The 21646-nt window shown below is 69.4% G+C and overlaps 1 protein-coding gene across 4 annotated transcripts; it reads left to right on the top strand.

Moving 5' to 3' along the window:
• Window positions 1–9757: 9757 nt before the first annotated feature.
• PIPOX (pipecolic acid and sarcosine oxidase) lies at window positions 9758–21646 on the top strand. 4 transcript variants are annotated; one of them, XM_075904533.2, is made up of 8 exons: window positions 9791–10013; window positions 12562–12710; window positions 15155–15368; window positions 16091–16375; window positions 17258–17410; window positions 17662–17814; window positions 18103–18178; window positions 18727–21646. In XM_075904533.2, the coding sequence occupies exons 1-8, from the start codon at window positions 9888–9890 to the stop codon at window positions 18855–18857; spliced, it is 1287 nt and encodes a 428-aa protein (XP_075760648.2). In that variant the 5' UTR covers window positions 9791–9887; the 3' UTR covers window positions 18858–21646. The 4 variants fall into 4 exon arrangements, with proteins under 4 accessions (XP_075760651.2, XP_075760650.2, XP_075760648.2 ...); XM_075904534.2 differs by having other exon boundaries at window positions 9800–10013; window positions 16193–16375; XM_075904535.2 differs by lacking the exon at window positions 17258–17410 and having other exon boundaries at window positions 9774–10013.

Below are 21646 nucleotides of genomic sequence, written 5' to 3'. Positions count from 1 at the left end.
GGCAGGGGTGTTACAAACCGCTAGTCTCTGGTGTCCATCCCGTGTGCGGGCGGGTCGGCAATCCCGCCCGGCTCTGTCCCTCGCAAGGCTGCATCTGGGGGCAGCAGCAAGACTGGAGACAAAACGGGGACAGCCTCGGGGCACCTTTCTATCGCTGGTGTCTCCCACGCTGGAGCTGGTCACGTGATGGAGTGACGTGTCCGTGTCCCATGCCAGTAGCCAGCTCTGCAGCTTTCCAGACCCGTTCCTCAGGTGTGTACTGGCCGCCCCGAGAGCCGCTGTCCATGCAGCAGCGCTAGTGAGCACGGCCAGTCACTGACCAACCCTTCCTCGCAACAGGCAGTCCGGGTCCCTTGCCCCCTCCCAGACACAGAGAGTTCCCAGGACCAGCCCAGAGCCGTCTCCATAGCCCCACACAGACACCGCACAAGCACACGAGCAGCGTACGTAGCACCGGCAGAGCACAAGCTTTCACTGGACACCTCACATGGCCCCCTTAGAACCGAATTTGGGGCAAGTGCCCCCTGCAGGTGCACCAGTGATCTGGCTGCTCCCCTTAAAATCCAGTAAGTTAGTTTAGCACATGGCTGCTGGAGCCCTGTGCCAGTTCTGGGGCCCGCGACCCCTGGGTGCACTGGCGAGGGAGCCAGGCGAGCGGGCAGCCCGGCCTGACGTGGACACGCAGGGAGCTCAGCAAAGGGCTGAGGCCGGATCGCAGTCTGCAAGCGCCCACGCAGGCCCAGATACTTCACACCGGGCGCTGGGCTCCAGCAGAGATGGGTCTGGCTCCATCCAGCACCTTGCACCTAATGCCGGAGCCCGACAGCCTGGAACTGAGGGGCAGGCGGTCAGTGGTGAGTGTGTAGCCATTGGAACAGCTGACTGAGGGCTGGGGCGGGGCCTCTCCTGGTGCGGGGCCCCGTGGGCTGGTGTCTGTGCTACGCAGAGGCTCTGACTGGACAGTCAGATTCCGGCCTTGCAATCTGGGACTCTTGCCTCAGTTTCCCTGTTTGTAAGTGGCTGCGCGGAGGAGCAGCCGGTGGGCCTGGTGCCCGCTGTGCGGGATCTGGGCAGGGCTGGTGCGTGGGGAAATGCAAGCAGCCCCGGACATGCGGCTGGCTCTGAGACGGGGCCTGCACACAGATGCTGTGGGGCCACTGGATGTGCCGGCCCTCTGGCGGGCATGCTGCCCCCGATGCCCAGCGCACTCAGCAAGCCCCGGCTGGCGGCAGAGGCAGGCCCAGCGCCGGCCGGAGGGGAGAGGGCCACTCGCGAGGATCGGTTGGCGCCCAAGCCCTGGCCCAGGGAGGGGGTGGCCCCGGGGTGCCCATGTCGCTCAGCACCGGAGCTGCACCTGAGCGCGGCGGAAGGTTCCGCGCGGGCGTCTCCCAGCAACAGGGCTCTCTCCGCGATCCAGCACCCCCGGGGCAGACAACGCGGCCGACAGGCGCTGCCACCAGACGGCAGCATGGCCCAGGGTGGCTGGACTGGGCCCCGGCGGGGAATTCGCAGCCTGGCCGGGCTCCCAACACAGTGTCCGCACAAGCCGGGCAGGGCCAGGTCCGCGCCCAGCAAGTGGAGGGGGTGCGTGGCCGCCGTGGGACTTCAGGGCGCAGGGAAGGGGCAGGGGGCTCAGTGGCTTCCACGCTGGGTGCCAGAGCCTCCGTCCTGCCTCCCGGGGGGCGGCTCAGTCGGTCACCTGGCGAATCGTGTGCTCGGTGGGTACGATTTGTGCCGACCACACGGTGGGTCGATAAGGGGCCGCTCTGCAGGGCCGCAGCGGGGTGGCTCCCGGAGCCGGCGGGCGCGGGGACGGAGCAGCCCTGGCTCAGGAGCCCCCTGCGCTGCGGCTCTGCATTTTACATGTAGTAAGAGCTGCCGGGCTCTTCCTCCCTGTAAAAACACAGAGGGGCAGCGTCCTGGAGCAGCGCCAGCCGGGACCGCTCCGTCCTGGCCGCGCCGAGCCCAGCAGCCCGTTCGCAGGGGGGCCCAGCCCCCGCTGGCGCACTGTGGACGGGGCTGCTGTCGGAGTCGTGCCCGCCGTGAGCCTTGGCCGGCCGTGGGCAGAGGCTGCTTCCCCGTCGCTCCCCCCACGGCGTCTGACAGAGGCAGCAGGGGCGGGGCAGGCGGCACCATGGAGACGGGGCTGGGGGGACTGGCTGTTAAGCCAGCTCCTCCCCAGCATCTGCTTCTGCTCCCCCCGCCTGCTGCCTCTGATCCAGAGGCAGCAATGGGGCGGGGGGAGTAGTGAACTCCACTCAACTACCCAATACGCTTATGCTGAGCGGGTCGTCGAGCAGCTGACTGCCCAGTAACACCCCCACTGCTCAGGCCAGGTCCTTCAGAGCCGCCCCCGGCTGCGAGTCGGCCCCACAGGCTTGGGCAGCTGGTGGGCTGCAGACAAGCCCAGGGAAGGGGAGGTGAGAGGCAGCCGGGGACACTCTGCGCGCTGCGGTGTCCTGCAGCAGGGCCGGGGGACAGCACACCACCACGCACCAGGCAGCTCCTGGCCCCGCCCCCCCGATGCTCAGCCCCCTTGCAAGCAGGGCAAGAACCCTCACAAGAATGCCCTGACCCAGCCCCTAGGATGTCCCCAATGGGCTCCCCCCTTTACCAGCCTGGACACATGTGGGGGGGGGGGCACTCGTGCATTGCACCTCGCACCAGGGGAACCTGCCCCCTGTGCTGCGCCAGCCCTAAGCACCTGCAGCTTCTGCCTGGAGTGTGTGTGCCTGGGGCAGCCTTACACCAGGCCCTGCTTTGCAGCTTCTCTCAGCAACCACTGTGGCCGGACACGTGTCTCACAAACAGCTGAAGTCAGTCCCCGAAATCCAGTCAGTGGGACTTGAAGAAAGAGTGAGCGACTCGTGCAAAAAGTGAAGAGGTGACACCACACACGTGCACACGCGTGCAGACCCTCGTGCATGCGCACACATGCAGCTCCCTGCGTGGCTCGCACCCCGGCCCGCTGAGCGCGGCTGCTTCTCCGATCAGGAATGCAGCAGTGCAAGGAGCCGGCGCCTGGCACCGCACGCAGCTCCCTCTCTCTCCTGCCGGCAATTAAACCCGCACATGTTCAGCAATACAAATTGGAAAATTACTTAAAGGCAAATTTTTGTACACAGCAAAACAGCTCGCCAGCCAAGCTGGCGCGGGGGAAGCAGCCGCTCGTTTGCGGTTCAATTATGTCTCCTAGCTGACTTCTCAGAATGGGTGGTTATTAAGATGTTGATGTGTAAACACAGAGAAGATGACTTTCCTCGCCCCCTCCCACGCCTTCCCGCAATTACACCGCCAGCATCCCCTTGGCGCTTTGCAGGGTCCCCCATGGGGGCCTGGGAGCCCGGGGACAGGCCAGGAGAAACTCAGGGCGAGCACAGCCCACCCCCCACTAGCAGTGACACCCCCAGGGCGGTCACCCCCCCACGCGCTGCTCAGCACACAGGAACTACAGCTCCCAGCAGGCCCTGCTCCATGGAGCCAGGCCCAGTGCATGCTGGGGCTTGGCAGGCTCCCTGGGGTGGCCCCCCAGGAGAAAGTGCCAGTGGCTCCCGCTAGCGGCTGCCCTGCCGAGGCTCAGCCTGGCTGGTGGCTTCAGCTGAGGGGCCCCGGGGGCTGGACTCCCCGCCGATGCTGGGGGCGGGGCACCGGCCTGCACCCTCCCCACTTGGTGGAGAACGCGGGTCTCCGGCGCGGACAGTCTCCGGCCACTGCTGCCCCCCAGGGCTCCCTGTCCCATGGGAGGAGGCGTCAGGGCAGGAGACCAGCCTTGCTGCTTTGACTGCCCAGGGGACCCGGCTTTTCCCCCCTGCCCCAGCTGCTCCTTTGCCCCCGCCCCCAAACACACACACGTTGCACCTTAGCCACCTGCTCTGGCCCCTTCCCCCAGGCCCGGCTCCCCCCGGCGGCAGCTTGGCCCAGCCTCTGGGTGCCCTGCGCCCGCCCGTACCCCAGCCCTGCAGAGCCGCAGGGGCTTTGCAGAGAGCGACGGCCAGAAGGACGGGGCTCCCTGCCCACTCACACCCAGCAGCCTGCACACTGGCACCAGTCGACTGCAATCGGCTCATTGCCACAGGGCTCCTCTCGGGGACCCCTCGGAGCCCCCCTCCCCCGGCTCAGCCCCATCGGGAGCCTCTGGCCGGATCCCGGACAACAGGCAGGGCCAGGAACCGAAGGACCCACCCGGGCTCCAGGCGGGCTGGAGGAGGGGGGGAAAATCAGCAAATTAACATTTTTACAACCACCCAGCAAGTCATCTGCAGAAATGAGCCTCCCAGCGGGTCTCTCGTTTATCTCATTAGCTGGTTCCGAATGCGCGTCCCCCTCTGCTTTCCTCGCACTCCGGGCGGAATCTTATTAGCTGCTTTTCACAGGCCAGGGCTTCTCCCCCTCCGTTTTCATTAAGTTCTCTAATAAAGGCAATCACAGTTATTACGTGGGCAGAAACAGCAAACGGCAGCACGAGCGGGGCCAGCCGGCTCCCAGCATCACGGCCGCCGGGCCGGGCACAGAGCGCCAAGGCCGGGGCCGCCCGCCAGCACACAGACGGGCACTTGGGTTCTCCGCTCTGGCGGGGGGGTCGGTCGGACGGACGGGGCTGCCTGCCTGGCTCTGTCTCTGCCGGCATGTGCCCGCACAGTCCCAGTGCGTGACGCTGCAAGGCCCGCTCTGTTGGGGATGGGGGGAGCAGGGCTGACGGGCGGGGTCCTGAGACAGACAGACTCTGGCAGAGTTGCAGCCCTGGGCTTGTGAGCCAGGCTGCAGCTAGTGTGGCATACACACGCCCCCAGCGCCACCCTCTCTAGCCTCCAGCGCCCCAGGCTCCGAGTAGCACCTCTGGGAGGCAGGCTGGGCTCTCTGTCCCATGCGACAGAGGGGAAACTGAGGCACGGGGGGGCTAAGTGACTAGCCCAAGGGTGCACAGGGAGTCTGTGGCAGAGTAGGGAATTGTCACTTGCTTTCCCTAGGCTCGTACCCTAACCACTGAGCCAGGCTTCCTTCCTGCACCTGGCATGCTTATCTGCCTGCCTCGAGGGTGTGACGCCTCACCCCCTGCGAGCAATGGGGCATTCACACTGGCTCAGCGCGGGGGCACAGCAGGGACTCAGGCCCACGAGCTCTCCGGTGCACGCTTCCCTCCAGACCCCACAGGCCGCTCCGAGCCGCACGCTACCCAATCTGCGCAGCTGTGAGCAGCCTGCAGGCTGAGACCGGCTGAAACCGCCCCCCCCCCCCGCCCGCCACCGTCTGCCAGCAGGGCCAGGGGTAAATCCCCCGTGCTCCAGCTGCTCCGGATCCCGCCGAGGGCTCTTCCTGGCCTCTCGCCAGCCTGGGCGGGCTCGGGGGAGCGGGGCTGAACTTGTTTGTTGCCTTGTTTGAGCAGGGCCCCTGGCCACGCAGCCGCAGCCACGGGGGGGTCCTCAGATGCATCCCCCCCCTTCCAGAAGCCACCCTCATGCTCTCGTTTCCTGTGGGCTTCTCCGCCGTCCCTGCCTTCCCACATGTCCCGATGCTATCAGCCCCCATAAATCATGGCCAGGAGAAAACTTCAGCTGCTGCGGAGGATGCAGGAAGCTCGACCCTTGAATTTTCCGCGCTGACGCTTACAAATGCAGCGTAGAGTATCGGAGCCATCTAATAAATCAAATTGTTTCGGCGTGCGAGCCCGGGCGGGCTGCCGGGACTCATACTAATTCCCTTCTCACCGGCGCCCTTCCCCCACGCTGTCCTGGGCCAGCGCGCGCCAGCGACCGGCTGGTTCCTTCATGCCCACCCCCCCACGCCTCGGGCACAGGCCACCCACAGTGCACACCAAGCGCGCCCCGGGCCAGGCAGGGAGGCCGTGCCCAAGGCAGACCCAGCTGGGTCGGTATTACCTGGGAGTGTCGCTGGGGGCAGGTTCCCCCTGGCCGCCCCTCGAGGGGGCCCTGCACAGCCAAAGGGGCCAACGAAGTGGTGCCAAAGGTGGCTCACAGCCAGGCCCTGCCCGGGGCCAAAGGGCGACGGCTGGAGCACCAGGGCGAGGTGATGGAGCCGGGCTGGCTGCTCCGTGCCGGGGGACGCAGTCCCAGCCGGACAGCGGCAGGGGGATGTGCTGAGGCCGGTGCAGGGAGCCAGGCAGAGCCCCCCACCCGTGGGTTCTGTGGGCAGCGAGCGCCGGGAGCCAGGCAGAGCCCCCCACCCGTGGGTTCTGTGGGCAGCGAGCGCAGGGAGCCAGGCGGTGCCCCCCACCCGTGGGTTCTGTGGGCAGCGAGTGCCGGGAGCCAGGCAGAGCCCCCCACCCGTGGGTTCTGCGGGCAGCGAGCGCAGGGAGCCAGGCAGAGCCCCTCACCCGTGGGCTCTGCGGGCAGCGAGCGCCGGGAGCCAGGCAGAGCCCCCTACCCGTGGGTTCTGTGGGCAGCGAGCGCCGGGAGCCAGGCAGAGCCCCCCACCCGTGGGTTCTGTGGGCAGCGAGCGCCGGGAGCCAGGCAGAGCCCCCCACCCGTGGGTTCTGTGGGCAGCGAGCGCCGGGAGCCAGGCAGAGCCCCCCACCCGTGGGTTCTGTGGGCAGCGAGCGCCGGGAGCCAGGCAGAGCCCCCCACCCGTGGGCTCTGCGGGCAGCGAGCGCCGGGAGCCAGGCAGAGCCCCCCACCCGTGGGTTCTGTGGGCAGCGAGCGCCGGGAGCCAGGCGGTGCCCCCCACCCGTGGGTTCTGTGGGCAGCGAGCGCCGGGAGCCAGGCAGAGCCCCCCACCCGTGGGTTCTGTGGGCAGCGAGCGCCGGGAGCCAGGCAGAGCCCCCCACCCGTGGGCTCTGCGGGCAGCGAGCGCCGGGAGCCAGGCAGAGCCCCCCACCCGTGGGTTCTGTGGGCAGCGAGCGCCGGGAGCCAGGCAGAGCCCCCCACCCGTGGGTTCTGTGGGCAGCGAGCGCCGGGAGCCAGGCGGTGCCCCCCACCCGTGGGTTCTGTGGGCAGCGAGCGCCGGGAGCCAGGCAGAGCCCCCCACCCGTGGGTTCTGTGGGCAGCGAGCGCCGGGAGCCAGGCAGAGCCCCCCACCCGTGGGCTCTGTGGGCAGCGAGCGCCGGGAGCCAGGCAGAGCCCCCCACCCGTGGGTTCTGTGGGCAGCGAGCGCCGGGAGCCAGGCAGAGCCCCCCACCCGTGGGTTCTGTGGGCAGCGAGCGCCGGGAGCCAGGCGGTGCCCCCCACCCGTGGGTTCTGTGGGCAGCGAGCGCCGGGAGCCAGGCAGAGCCCCCCACCCGTGGGCTCTGCGGGCAGCGAGCGCCGGGAGCCAGGCAGAGCCCCCCACCCGTGGGTTCTGTGGGCAGCGAGCGCCGGGAGCCAGGCAGAGCCCCCCACCCGTGGGTTCTGTGGGCAGCGAGCGCCGGGAGCCAGGCGGTGCCCCCCACCCGTGGGTTCTGTGGGCAGCGAGCGCCGGGAGCCAGGCAGAGCCCCCCACCCGTGGGTTCTGCGGGCAGCGAGCGCCGGGAGCCAGGCAGAGCCCCCCACCCGTGGGTTCTGCGGGCAGCGAGCGCCGGGAGCCAGGCAGAGCCCCCCACCCGTGGGTTCTGCGGGCAGCGAGCGCAGGGAGCCAGGCAGAGCCCCCCACCCGTGGGCTCTGCGGGCAGCGAGCGCCGGGCTGGTTCCCAGTGACGAACGAGGCGTGGCGGAGCATATTGGTTTGGGGAAATCCACCTCCCTGTGGCGCAGCGACATCTGTCCAGAAGACTAATTGCAGCAGCGCCAGCGCCGCGCACCACTCTGGCGGGCCCTGCCTCTGTGGCGGGGCTGCCTGCCTGCCCCCGGCTCCCACCACAGGCCGGGCAGCGGCTCACCTCCCCGGCCCCAATCAACGCGGCCCTGGCTCCACACGCCCTGGCTCAGCCGGAGCATAGAGCAAGGGCAGGAGCCAAGCCCCTGCCCGCACCCCGGCTTGTCTCTTGCGCGTCAGGCCCGGCACAAGGCGGAGCTGAACCTCTCTGTGCTGGGCCCAACTGCCCCCCAAATGGCCGCCAGCAGCCCCCTTCCGCCCCGTCCCTGGGAGCCAGGCGCTCGGGCCGCCGCTCAGGAGACACGCCAGCGCCAGCCGCGGATTAGCAGAGCGCGTATCAGCTAGATGTGCTGTTGCTACTGGTAGGGCACGTTCCCTCACGCCTCAGTGCACATTACAATTATTCCGCACAGTGCCGGAGGCACGCACAAGCCAAGCTGCAAGGGGGAGAAAAGGAAACATCCCCTACACGGGTTCCCCTGCGCTGTGCATGATTTTGCGCAAAAGCATCCGTGCCAATCTAGACGCTCTTTTGCAGAAATACTTAACAGAAAAACTTTTCCGTTAAAAGTATTTCCGCAAACTCCTGCCAGTCTAGACGCAGCCTTCATGTTTTCTACCCAGAAACTGCCCAGCTCCCGGCCCTGCCCCCAGCCCGGTGTCCGCCTCCGCCTCCCTCCCTTTGTCTCTCCCCCTGGGAAGGGACTTGTTAACTGCTCAGGCTGGGCCGAGGTGTCTGGGCCAGTCCGCGTGTGGGGGAGTCCGCGGGAATCGCACAGCCCAGCGCAGGGGACCCAGGTTACAGGGCAGACAGCCCCCCCCCCCACTACGCCGCAGGATCCTGCCTGGGGCCGTATGTTGAGTAGCCCTGTAGTAGGGGATGTTTCCTTTTCTCCCCCTTTGTATTTCCTCACCTTGCTAATGGGGACGTGTCTTTCCCCAACAGGTCATTGATCTCAGCTCATTAGCATACGTGTCAATTCGTTACCAGGGGCCTTTCGTGGTTCTCGCTCACGTTCATTGTTTCTGTCCGACCCGGTTATTCAGTCTGGTCTCACCGGGTTTTCCAAGTAACGATGTTCCTGCGACACGCGAGGGCATTCCTGGGTGCGCCTGCACCATGCAAAGTCATAAAATCATAGAATCATAGGACTGGAAGGGACCTCGAGAGGTCATCGAGTCCAGCCCCCCGCCCTCAAGGCAGGACCAAGCTCCGTCTACACCATCCCTGACAGATGTCTATCTAACCTGTTCTTAAATATCTCCAGAGAGGGAGATTCCACCACCTCCCTTGGCAATTTATTCCAATATTTGACCACCCTGACAGGTAGGAATTTTGTCCTAATGTCCCTCACTCGCGAAAGGTCCCGGGCAGATGTGAGCTAACTGCGTTCTGGGTGACGCGTCCCAGGCAAAGCTAACGACTTTGCCTTGCTCGGCGTACAGGACGCGGCCTGTCGGTCTCTCGTGTCGCAGCCACACAGCCAGGAGAACCCTCCATAACTTAAACAGACCCCAAACCTGACGGAAAGGGCGGATGCACGTAGCTGGAGATGCAGGGTGAGGGCAGGGTAGCCTAGTGGCTCCAGGCAGCACGGCCCGGCTGAGACACGCTGGTCTCCTTACGCCCGGAGAGCAGCGGCTCAAAGCACAGAAGCGCCGATTTCACAGTGGATTTCGTGGGGCGTTTCGTGGCCAGGAACTCGGTAGGACCCTCGTTATGTGACGGGAGAAAACCCTTCCCGCTTCGCTTCCCCCACCCCCGCCCGGCTGGGGGCAGGGCAGGGCGCAGGCTGGGCCAGCACAGAGCCGGGGAAGGAGGCAGCCTCCCCCCTCCCCTCCCCTCATGCTGGGGACTACGAGGCAACCCCGCCTGCGAGCCGGAGAGAGGTGTCAGAGCCGCCCCAGCAAAGCGGAGCCGGCGCTGCACCCGTCACATCGCCCAGCCGACGTGGGCCACTGGCCATAGGACGCCTGTTCAGGCTGGGGGGTGGGAAGGGGCCGGTCCCAGGCTGGGGGCAGAGGGTGCAGATGGGGCCCAGGGGCGGCTCTGGCTGCTGAGCCGTGGCCGGCTCGGCTCCCTGCAGGCCTGACAATCGACAGGCGCCTGGACTTTGCTCCCGGCAGCAGCAGAGGGGCTGGGGATGGCTGCCGGGCGCGAGCCCCACGGCTCCTTGTACGACACCATCGTGGTGGGGGCCGGGATCCAGGGCTCCTTTGCCGCCTACCACCTGGCCAAGCGGGGCCAAGAGACCCTCCTTCTCGAGCAGGTACCTAGCCGGTGGGGGGAGGGAGGGGACCCAGCACGCAGGCCCCAGCCGGCCCTGTATGGAGCAGCCCCGGGAAGGAGCCAGAGCCGGGACCGGCAGACCCCCGGCACGCCAGGGAGGGCCAGTGCCCGGACCAGCTCGCCCAGCCCCGCTCTGAGGAGGCCCCCTGCAGCCGTGACACGGGGGGCCCTCTCCCAGGCCCAGTTAGAGGCTAGCAGCCAGGACCCCCCCCATGCCTGGGCAGACGGGGCACCGTCCTCCCCCACACAGCACAGGGCTGGCAGACAGGGTCCTCCCAATGCGCCCCCCCCCCCCCCAGCTCTGATCCTCACAGCTGTGGAGGGCGCCTGAAAACTTGGGACACCGCTGGGTCCTAATGCCCACCCCGTGCCTGGGGCGCCGCTTCTGCAGGACACGCAGGCCAGGCCCGGGGCAACGGAGCCTTTTCACAGGCTGCTGCGGCGTCCATGCATCCCATCCTTGAGGGGCAGGTGCCGGGTCGTCAGTAATCCCTACCAGGCTGACCCGCAGCCCAGGGCAGTACAGCCTAATGGCTAGAGTCAATGGGCATAGCCCTCGGTTCAGGGCAGTACAGCCTAATGGCTAGAGTCAATGGGGCTTGGGACCACAGCTCTGCTACTCACTCAGCGGGAATCCCACCACAACCCGCCACGCTCACTCGGGTGGGAGACCCCTCCCGCACCCTCGCCGGACGGTGACACAAGGATGTTCCACATTGTCTCCGGGACCCCAGCAACAGCCTCCCCGCAAGGCATCGCTGGCACCAGCAGTGCTAGGCAGGCTCCCTGACCTCTGGAGCACCTGCCAGGGATCCTCCCCCTCCGGCATCCAGCCAAGACTGAGCTGAGCTGCTCCCTTTTATCCTGCCCAGGCAGTTGGAGCATGCCCAGTCTGGGCTGAGGGGCGGGACTTCCTTTGCCTGCAGGGTTTTAACCCCTCCTGTCCCAGTGCGGGGATGCACCCCCCAGGCATGTGCCAACCCCAGCGCAGAACGGGCAGGGTCTGAATTTACCGGGCGAGGCGACGGGCCCTTCGTTTAAAACTTGCAGGAAACCAGTTCACTCGGGTGTTGCTGATGCCGATCGACCCACGTCTCTAAAAACTCCTCCCCCTTGTCGGGGGGCGGGCCCCCTAAACCCCAAGTGCGGCCCTGCCCGGGCACTTCGCACACCTGCCTGGGCAGGCCTCGCCCCCAGCTGAGCGAAACACGCCTGCCCTCCCCGTGGCGACTGCCCCTCCAGCGCTGTCCCGGAGCCCCGGGGCACAGGGCGGAGATGGAACCAGAGTCCCAGGGGGGCAGGGAGGGTCATGGCCGGGCGTCTGGCTGGCCGTGGGGCTGGTGCAGGGCTGGGTGCTTCCGGCGGAGAAGTGGGCACAGCTCGGTCTTCCCACAGAAGGCCCAGCCACTTGCCACGCAGCAACACGCCCCCCAAGTGTTCTGGCGCCACCCTCTGTGCCAGCTGGGCCAACACGCCTGCCCGCTGGGCACAGGGCTGCCACGCCCCGAGCTCCCCCGCCCCCAGGGGCACCGCGGAGCAGAGTCCCATGTGCCAGGGGCTTTCAGAGACGAGGAAGCAGCCACTGGGATTTGCCATCCGTGGGAGCACAGGCTGGCGCCGTGCCACGCTGCCACGCGGGGGCACTGCCCACCTGTGCGGGGCTTGCAATGGAGAGCAGGGCCTGGCATGGCAAGAGGAGCCCTCCAGCCGGCACCTGGGGTCCAGCGGGGCTCAGCCCTGCCCAGAGGTGCCAGGCGACACTGCCGAGCGGGCAGCACCCAGGAAGCTCTCGCCAACCGGCTGCAGGGGCACGTGGCCCAGCTGTGTCCCGGGGGCACCCCCAGCCAGGGCAGAGAGCAGCCGGAAGCCGGCAATGGAGGGGGCAGCCGGTGTGACGTAGTGGGGGTACCTGGCTGGTTTCTATGCTGCTGGCTCTGGGGTAACCCCACTGGCTGCTGTTGGTACCACAAAACAGGATGAGTCACTATGCAAAGGGTCTCTCAACCTGTCTGACCAGACACCCCCCATGGAGAGGAACAAAGGAAGGGGGATGCTGCCCTGGCTGGGGGGCAGGGCTGGAGGAGAGGGAGTTAGTGTCTGTCTGGGAGCATGGAGGAAGCAGCCTCAGCACCAGGCTGGGGGGTTTAGAAGCCGAGACCCCTGCCCATATCAAGGGGGGCTGAGGCATCCTAGGCCTGCCCTGTGACCTGATGACATCTGTGCTGTGCTGTATGCTGGGAAGCAATAAACCACCCTCTGTTCTCCTGGCTGGGGGAGTCTGTTCGTGCCATTTCGGGGTGCGGGAGACGGGGGACCCCCAACGCGCCGTCACAGCAGCCATCAGTGTGGGGGCCCCTGGCACCGTGCCGGGCAGCTGCGGCCCCAGCCTCGCCCGGGCAGGGAATGGCTCCGGGAGGCTGGCTGCCCTTGCAGGTCTGAGGCCGGGCACCCGGCCAGGCAGGGCCTGGTACCAGGCAGCAGCAGGCCCGGGGTCCCTGGCTAACCCGCCCCTCCCCCTTTGCCGGCAGTTCCCCCTGCCGCACTCCCGGGGCAGCTCCCACGGGCAGAGCCGGATCATCCGCCGCGCCTACCCGCAGGAGCACTATGCCCTGATGATGGCCGAGAGCTACCAGCTGTGGGAGCGGCTGGAGGCCGAGGCGGGCACCCGGCTGTACAGGTGAGACGCCGTGGGGGGCGGGGGCGCTGGGGGCTCGGCTCCCTGGCAAGCGGGGTCTGCTGGGGAAATGCAGCCCTGGCTCTCTGGGCGCGGGAGACACTCGGCCGTTCTGGGCACCGCTGGGCTCCAGCCAACAGCAGCTGGGCCAGTTGGCAGCCCCGGGCCCCACCCACCCTGCACAGAGCCCGCCGGGACGGGGGCCACAGCAGCCCCCCGCCAGACCCCACTCCCAGCTGGCAGCCCCGGGCCCCACCCACCCTGCACAGAGCCCCCTGGGACGGGGGCCACAGCAGCCCCCCGCCAGACCCCACTCCCAGCTGGCAGCCCCGGGCCCCACCCACCCTGCACAGAGCCCCCTGGGACGGGGGCCACAGCAGCCCCCCGCCAGACCCCACTCCCAGCTGGCAGCCCCGGGCCCCACCCACCCTGCACAGAGCCCCCTGGGACGGGGGCCACAGCAGCCCCCCGCCAGACCCCACTCCCAGCTGGCAGCCCCGGGCCCCACCCACCCTGCACAGAGCCCGCCGGGACGGGGGCCACAGCAGCCCCCCGCCAGACCCCACTCCCAGCTGGCAGCCCCGGGCCCCACCCACCCTGCACAGAGCCCCCTGGGACGGGGGCCACAGCAGCCCCCCGCCAGACCCCACTCCCAGCTGGCAGCCCCGGGCCCCACCCACCCTGTACAGAGCCCCCTGGGACGGGGGCCACAGCAGCCCCCCGCCAGACCCCACTCCCAGCTGGCAGCCCCGGGCCCCACCCACCCTGCACAGAGCCCCCTGGGACGGGGGCCACAGCAGCCCCCCGCCAGACCCCACTCCCAGCTGGCAGCCCCGGGCCCCACCCACCCTGCACAGAGCCCCCTGGGACGGGGGCCACAGCAGCCCCCCGCCAGACCCCACTCCCAGCTGGCAGCCCCGGGCCCCACCCACCCTGCACAGAGCCCGCCGGGACGGGGGCCACAGCAGCCCCCCGCCAGACCCCACTCCCAGCTGGCAGCCCCGGGCCCCACCCACCCTGCACAGAGCCCCCTGGGACGGGGGCCACAGCAGCCCCCCGCCAGACCCCACTCCCAGCTGGCAGCCCCGGGCCCCACCCACCCTGTACAGAGCCCCCTGGGACGGGGGCCACAGCAGCCCCCCGCCAGACCCCACTCCCAGCTGGCAGCCCCGGGCCCCACCCACCCTGCACAGAGCCCCCTGGGACGGGGGCCACAGCAGCCCCCCACCAGACCCCACTCCCAGCTGGCAGCCCCGGGCCCCACCCACCCTGTACAGAGCCCCCTGGGACAGGGGCCACAGCAGCCCCCCGCCAGACCCCACTCCCAGCTGGCAGCCCCGGGCTCCACCCACCCTGCACAGAGCCCCCTGGGACGGGGGCCACAGCAGCCCCCCGCCAGACCCCACTCCCAGCTGGCAGCCCCGGGCCCCACCCACCCTGCACAGAGCCCCCTGGGACGAGGGTCACAGCAGCCCCCCGCCAGACCCCACTCCCAGCTGGCAGCCCCGGGCCCCACCCACCCTGCACAGAGCCCCCTGGGACGGGGGCCACAGCAGCCCCCCGCCAGACCCCACTCCCAGCTGGCAGCCCCGGGCCCCACCCACCCTGCACAGAGCCCCCTGGGACAGGGGCCACAGCAGCCCCCACCCCCGGCCTGCGATCCCGAGTCTTGTTCTCCCGGCTCCGAGCAGGCTGGGAACTCTCCCTGGGGCCAGCCCCCCGTCCAGCCCCGCCCGGCTCTGCTCAGCGCTCTCGGGGTGGCCCCGGGCCCAGGCTGCCTGGCGGCGGGAGCCTGACTCGCAGGCATTCGTCTGAGGCGCTGAAGGCCGAGCCATTACGGAAATCAGCCCCGAAACGGTTCCCCGTCTCGCCGGGCTCCGCGCTAATGGAGCCATCGATCTCCTCGGCCGGAGCCCAGCACCACGGCCCCGTCGGCCGGCCCACGCCCAGCGCCTCCGCCTCTCCCCTGGGGCGGGCTGTGCCCGGGGCTCTCCCCCCGCTGAGGGAGCCAGCCCCCCAGGAGCGCAGTGTAGGGGGCGATTCCCCCCACACCTGGGGGCAGGAGTGTGTGCCGCCAGTGGCCGGGCAGGGTGGGGTCACTCCCGTGGCATTTAGAGCCGGGAGGGGTCCTGGCTGGGCTCCCTCGTGGCCACTGGACAACCGGCCGCAGCCCCAACCCACCGACCCCCGCTCTGCCCAGGGCCCTCGGCTCTGGTGGCCTGGGGGTCTGCACATAAGCCCCGGGACACGGAACCACGGGCCACGTGGCCCTCCAGGCCGTGTGGGTACAACCCGGCCCAGGTGTCGGGACTGCAGGTGCCCCCCCAGCCCCGCACCAGCCTGCTGGCCCCCCCGCTCCGCTGCACGGCCCACGCAGGGCCCCTGTGGCCGAGGCTGCCTGCCGGAGCCCGGGGCTTAACACTTTGCTCCCCGGCCCGTCTCTGCAGGCAGACGGGGATGCTTGTCCTGGGGGCGGACACCGACCCCGAGTTCCAGCGCTACTGCCAGAGCCTGGAGCGGCATGGCGTGCCCGGCGAGCGGCTCACCCCGGGGGCGCTGTGCGGGCGCTTTCCCGGCATCCGGCCCCACGGCGGGGAGGCAGCTGTGTCCGACGGCACGGCGGGGATCCTCCACGCGGACAGGGCGCTCCGCGCTGTGCAGGTACCGGCTGGGCCGGGGGCCGAGGGCTTGCCCGGGGAGATGGGGCGCTCACAGCATCACCCCAGGCCCTGCTCACTTCTACCCTGGGGCAGCTCCGTCCAGGCCGCAGGCACCAGGCTGGCACCCTCCCCTAGCTCGGCGCGGCGGCGCCCTGCCCCGGACACGGGCCGGACTCAGCTGTGGTCTCTGCGCCCATGGTGGGCGGGCGCCAGGTGTGCCCCGGATGTGCCGGGGGGCTGCCTGCGTGGCCCCCTCGCTGCACCCCTGGGTTACCGCACAGCAGCCCCAAGCCATCGAAACGTGGCCCACGGGGGGCAGTGGGTGCGACCGGGCCCCGGAGCCAGGGTTCCAGGTTCCACTGCCCCGGCCTGCTGGCCCTGTGCCAGTGACCACCTGTGACGGGCATCGGGGAGCCCCCGGCCCTGCACCCCGTCCGCAGCCAGCTGGGACGGTCAGGCCGTATTGCTTCTCCGAGACACAGCGCAGCGCAGGCTCGAGGGGGACGTAGGAGCCGGGGCGGAGCCTAGTCCTCTTGGGGGCCCCTGAACCCCTTCTCCTGGGCTCAGTCTGCTTCCTTCAGCCAAGACCAAAGCAGCCCCCAGCAACTGGTCCCTGAGCCCCCCCGCGGCTCCGCCTGCTCTACGGGGAACCTTTCGTCCCCTGGCCCCCGGGGTGAGGCTCCGACACTTCCCCAGTGAGTCCTGCCTGGCCCCCCCATGCAGAGACAGCTGCAGGTGGGGAACTTCCTGTTGCACCCTCTCCCCGTGGGGCCCTACGTGGCCGGGCTCACGCCTGTCCCCGCCCCAGCCGAGCTGTCTCCCCAGGACGCGTTCCGGCGGTGCGGGGGAGCCCTGCGCGACGGGCACAAGGTGACTGACATCAAGCCTGGGGTCGTGGTTACCGTGACAACCAGCGGAGGGGTGTACCGAGCCAAAAGTCTGGTGATTACAGCCGGCCCCTGGACCAACCAGCTCCTGGCCCCACTGGGACTGCAGCTGCCTCTCCAGGTTAGGGCTGGTGCCAACTGTGCCAGGGTGATATGGGGCAGAGACCCGGCGCCCTGCTGCTCTGCACAGCGCGCCGCCACCACACACCCGCCTGGCCTAGGGCACGCCTGGCTGTGCATGTGCCTGGCTCCGTGTCCCTGCGCACGCCTGGCTGTGCATGTGCCTGGCTCCGTGTCCCTGCGCACGCCTGGCTGTGCACGTGCCTGGCTCCGTGTCCCCGCGCACGCCTGGCTGTGCACGTGCGGGCTCCGTGTCCCCGCGCACGCCTGGCTGTGCACGTGCGGGCTCCGTGTCCCCGCGCACGCCTGGCTGTGCACGTGCGGGCTCCGTGTCCCCGCGCACGCCTGGCTGTGCACGTGCGGGCTCCGTGTCCCCGCGCACGCCTGGCTGTGCACGTGCGGGCTCCGTGTCCCCGCGCACGCCTGGCTGTGCACGTGCGGGCTCCGTGTCCCCGCGCACGCCTGGCTGTGCACGTGCGGGCTCCGTGTCCCCGCGCACGCCTGGCTGTGCACGTGCGGGCTCCGTGTCCCCGCTCACGCCTGGCTGTGCACGTGCGGGCTCCGTGTCCCCGCTCACGCCTGGCTGTGCACGTGCGGGCTCCGTGTCCCCGCGCACGCCTGGCTGTGCACGTGCGGGCTCCGTGTCCCCGCTCACGCCTGGCTGTGCACAAATCAGAGGGATCCATGCCTGTGCGGACAGGGCTCAGTGCAGTGGGCGAGGGCACCCGGCCTGGAGAGGGGAGGACCTGGCCTCCCACATGCCAGTCAGCTTGGCGTGGGGCAGGGTCCTGCTGCCCAGGAGCTGGCTGGCCCAGAGCCGCTTAGCGCTCGCCCAGGTGCTGCCCAGCAGGGAGGGGCTGGCTGACCAGTGTGCTGCCCCCAGACGCTGCGCATCAACATCTGCTACTGGCCGGAGAAGGTCCCCGGGGCGTACGGTCTCTCCGCGCACTTCCCCTGCTTCCTGGCCCTGCGCACCAGCCAGGCCCAGCACCACATCTTCGGGCTGCCCTCCAGCGAGTACCCCGGCCTGGTGAAGGTGAGACGGGCCCAGCTCACACGCGCACACCTCTCGCACGCGGGCTCACCACCCATGCACTTTCTCACACGCGTGTGCACACACCCGTGGCGGGGGGTGTTCCTGGCCTGACGCAGCCCCACCCCTGCTGCCCAGGGGATGCCAGGCTCCAGGGGAGGGCCCTGGCCCAGCTTGGGGGCAGGGCGGTGGGGGAGCCGGGGGCTGTGCCAGGAAGGAGCAGGGCTGGTCTGACCCCCCCTCCCTTCCCCCAGATCTGTTACCACTGGGGCAGCCCGGCAGACCCCGAGGAGCGCGACCGGGCGCCCGAGGCCTCGGCAGACGTCCAGATCCTCCGGGACTTCGTCAGCAAGTACCTGCCAGGCCTGGTGCCTGAGCCGGCCGTGGTGGAGCACTGCATGTACACGGTGCGGGGCCCGCGGGCGAGGGACGGCGGGGCAGGGCGGGGCGGGCGGCCCCACAGCTCCCCTCCCCTCCCCTCCCCTCCCCTCCCAGGGCTGCCCACAGGGCACCTCCCGCCTGGGGCTAGGCCCAGAACCCAGGACCACTGGCCTGTGCGGAGACAGCGGCTCCCAGCGCACGCCTGGGCCGGCCAGGCAACGACCCCCAAGTCACCAGGGTGCCCCCAGCAGGAGCCAGAATCCCCCTGCCCCGCCTGCGGGACGCGCTGACACACCCACCCGGGCTCCCCACAGAACACCCCTGACGAAGATTTCATTCTGGATCGGCACCCCACCTTCAGCAACATCGTCATCGGGGCGGGGTTCTCAGGTGAGCGGGGTGGGGCAGGATGCGGGGGGGGGGGACTCAGGTGAGCGGGGGTGGGGCAGGATGCGGGGGGGTCTCAGGTGAGCGGGGTGGGACAGGATGCGGGGGGGTCTCAGGTGAGCGGGGGTGGGGCAGGATGCGGGGGGATCTCAGGTGAGCAGGGGTGGGGCAGGATGCGGGGGGGTCTCAGGTGAGCGGGGGTGGGGCAGGATGCGGGGGGGTCTCAGGTGAGCGGGGGTGAGGCAGGATGCGGGGGGGTCTCGGGTGAGCGGGGGTGGGACAGGATGCGGGGGGGTCTCGGGTGAGCGGGGGTGGGGCAGGATGCGGGGGGGACTCAGGTGAGCGGGGGTGGGGCAGGATGCGGGGGGGTCTCAGGTGAGCGGGGGTGGGGCAGGATGCGGGGGGGTCTCGGGTGAGCGGGGGTGGGGCAGACTTTGCCCCAGACACACCCCCCAGCTGCAGGGTTCCCAGGCGGCAGGACCGAGCCGGGGGGGTCGCGGGGGGGGTTCCCATTCCCAGCCGACGGCGACTCTGCGCTTCTGCCCACGCAGGCCACGGGTTCAAGCTGGCGCCGGTGGTCGGGCGGCTGCTGAGCCAGCTGAGCGCGGGGGAGGAGCCGTCCTACACCATGGAGCCCTTCCGCCTCCGCCGCTTCTCAGCCCTGCCCCCCGCCGCCCTGTAGCTGCCCCCCCGGCTGTACAGGCTGCCCGTCTCCTGCCCCCGCCCCCGCCCGGCAGGCTGGCTAGAGCCTGGGGCCTGGCTCGGAGCCTCGGCCACCTCTCCGCCCGGGCAGCCCCCCAGGAACGGCTGGCACCCCGCCCGCCCCCCCGGGGCGCAGCCACTGAGCACGCCCCCACGCTGAGGGGGCTGGCTCACCCGGAGACGGAGCCACGGGGCCACGAGACACGATGCCCGTCCTGGCCCACGTCGCGCCGAGGCTCAGCCAGCAGCAGGGCCTGGCCGAAGGGCCCCTCAGCCTGGAGCTAGCGGAGCCCCCGGGGGCCCGGGCCGGGAACCGCTGAGCGTTGCTGCAGCCCCTGCTAGTCCCGTCCCCTCGGCACCACGTCCCGCCGGGGCCCCCGGCTCATACCCCTTGGGCCCTGCGCCCCTGCCCGCCGGGTAGGCCCCGTGCACTCCTTGCAGGGGGGCGTGAGCCGTCCTGGGCCCCCCCGGCCGTGCCCGGCGCGCGGTGCCGCCTCCTCCGCCGGTGCAATTTGGCTGGGCCCCCTCCCCCGCGCGCGGCGCAGCCTAATTAAGGCGCCTTGTCAGGCTCATGAAGATGGAGCTGCTGGCGCAGGAGCGGCGCCCGCGCCGAGGAGGCAAGTTAAATGTTTTAATGTTAAATGTGCCATTTTATTATCATTAGATCGCTCCCACTTAATGAAAGCGCATTAGTGCTGTGCCGGCGTTCTGCCCGGGCCCTCGCTCTCCCCGCGCTCACGGTAGCAACGGCCGCGAGCCGGGCCCCACGGGACCCACGGCCCCGCCCCACGGCCCCCACGGCCCTGCCCCACGGGACCCACGGCCCCGCCCCACGGGCCCCACAGCCCCGCCCCACGGGACCCACAGCCCCGCCCCACGGGACCCACAGCCCCGCCCCACGGCCCCGCCCCACGGGCCCCACGGCCCTGCCCGTGCCCCGGCTGCCGGCTGTGGGCTCAGGGCTGGGCAGGCAAGGGGCTCTGTGGCACGAGGGGCAGAAGGCCCAGGGGAGGCCCTGGCCCTGGGCGGACCCCTCCGGAGCAGGGCCCAGCCTGCAGCCGCCCCCCATGGGAGCACCACGCGCCCGGCATCTCTCTGCCAACTGGCCGAGCGCCCTGGCTTCACCCACAGCCTCCCCGGGGCTCCAGGAAGCCTGCCTCGCACTGGGCCAGAGCGCTAGGGTGGGTCACGGAGGAGCTGGGGGGTCTCTGGGCCTGCTGGGGCCAGGCAGCCGGGGGGCGCGTCTGCAGGGGGGCCACGCGGAGGCGGAGGCCCAGGCAGGTCCCCGGCGGGGCAGGAACGCCGCTGGAGGTGATACCCGGGCTGGTGCGGTGCGTGTGGGGACGCAGAGACGCCCTGCAGCCTTTGCTCAGCCGGACGGGCGCTCCCCAGAGGGCGTGGAGCCGGGGGAGCCGGCTGCCTGCATGCAGAGGGGCTGGGCCGCAGGGGCCGGGCAGGCTCCCTAGGGGCCGGCTGGGCCCCACCTCGCTGGCGGGGTGTTTGCATCTCAGCTCGCTCAGGCACCGGGTGCCACATGGGGGACGGGGATGGGGGGGCCAGGGTGCAGGGTGACTGTTGGCCGCAGGCCCAGGTGGAGCCCAGGGGAGGGTGCGTGTGGCTCAGGCTGTGGGGGCAGGGAGCTACTGGGGGGGGAGGACAAGGTGGCCTAAGAAGCCTCAAATTCCCCCCTCAGCAACCTGTGTTCCCAAGCCCCCCCCCCCCCTTACCCCGTGCGCCCTGCCTTGGCTTGGGCCTGGGGGCACTTGGCTGCCAGGCTCAGGAACCCATCCCTGAGCTGGCTGGGGGGCCGCTGGCGTCCTGACGGTCCCGGCCAGGCTGGACCAGGCAGGGCTGCAGAGATGCAACTTCCCCGGACCCGGGCCACTGCCGTGTGGCTGGGCCGGGGGGGGTGAGACCTAGGGCAGGCTGGGCACCCACAGACTAGGGCGGGGGGCTGGGCTGGGGGGGTGAGACCTAGGGCAGGCTGGGCACCCACAGACTAGGGTGGGGGGCTGGGCTGGGGGGGGTGAGACCTAGGGCAGGCTGGGCACCCACAGACTAGGGCGGGGGGCTGGGCTGGGGAGGTTTCACGTTACTGAATTTGAGGGAAGCAGCCAGATCCCTGCTGCACCCATAGCTGGGGGTGTTGGCCCCAGAAATGGTTTAAAAGGGGCCATGTGGGGTGTTGAATAGAAGCTCACTGTCTGCTGATCCTGTGTACACTGGTCATGTGATTGTAGAATGTCTGTGTGTGGAGTTAGGAGTCTGTAATCTGTGTGGAGACTGAATATTTCCCTGCACGTGGTTGAATATTGGGCAGAGCCCGGCCTATGGACATGCTAATCAGCGAGGCCCTGTGGGACAATGGCTCTCAATGGGCCAAGGACACACCTAAAGAATGAGGGCTGACACATAAGGGCTACCAGCAGGGAACACAGGGATAGGCCGTGGGCCAGGTGACCTGCTGTAGCCAAGAAGAGACCAGGAAGGAGGGATAAACAGGCCATGTGGTGGTCTCCATCTTGGTCCTCAGCTCAGCACTTCATCCCAGAGGCAGCAGTGCAGGGATCGAAGAGCCGGAAAGACCTGTGGACCCATCCTGGTTCTAGGATGCGCAACAAGGACTTTTAAGCCAGCAGCTGTAACATCTCTGCTAGAGCCTGCATCGAGAACTGGAGATTCGGTGCATGTAATGTACTATCCTTTAACAACCTTACTCTCAGGCTTTTCTTTCTTGTAATAATAAACCTTTAGTTGTTAGATGCTAAA

The sequence above is a fragment of the Pelodiscus sinensis genome, chromosome 21 (assembly GCF_052426305.1).
Source record: "Pelodiscus sinensis isolate ZL-2025 chromosome 21, ASM5242630v1, whole genome shotgun sequence".
Classification (NCBI taxonomy): domain Eukaryota; kingdom Metazoa; phylum Chordata; order Testudines; family Trionychidae; genus Pelodiscus; species Pelodiscus sinensis.
The sequence above is the reverse complement of the archived record's forward strand: the minus strand, read 5'-3'. Positions and strand labels throughout refer to the sequence as shown.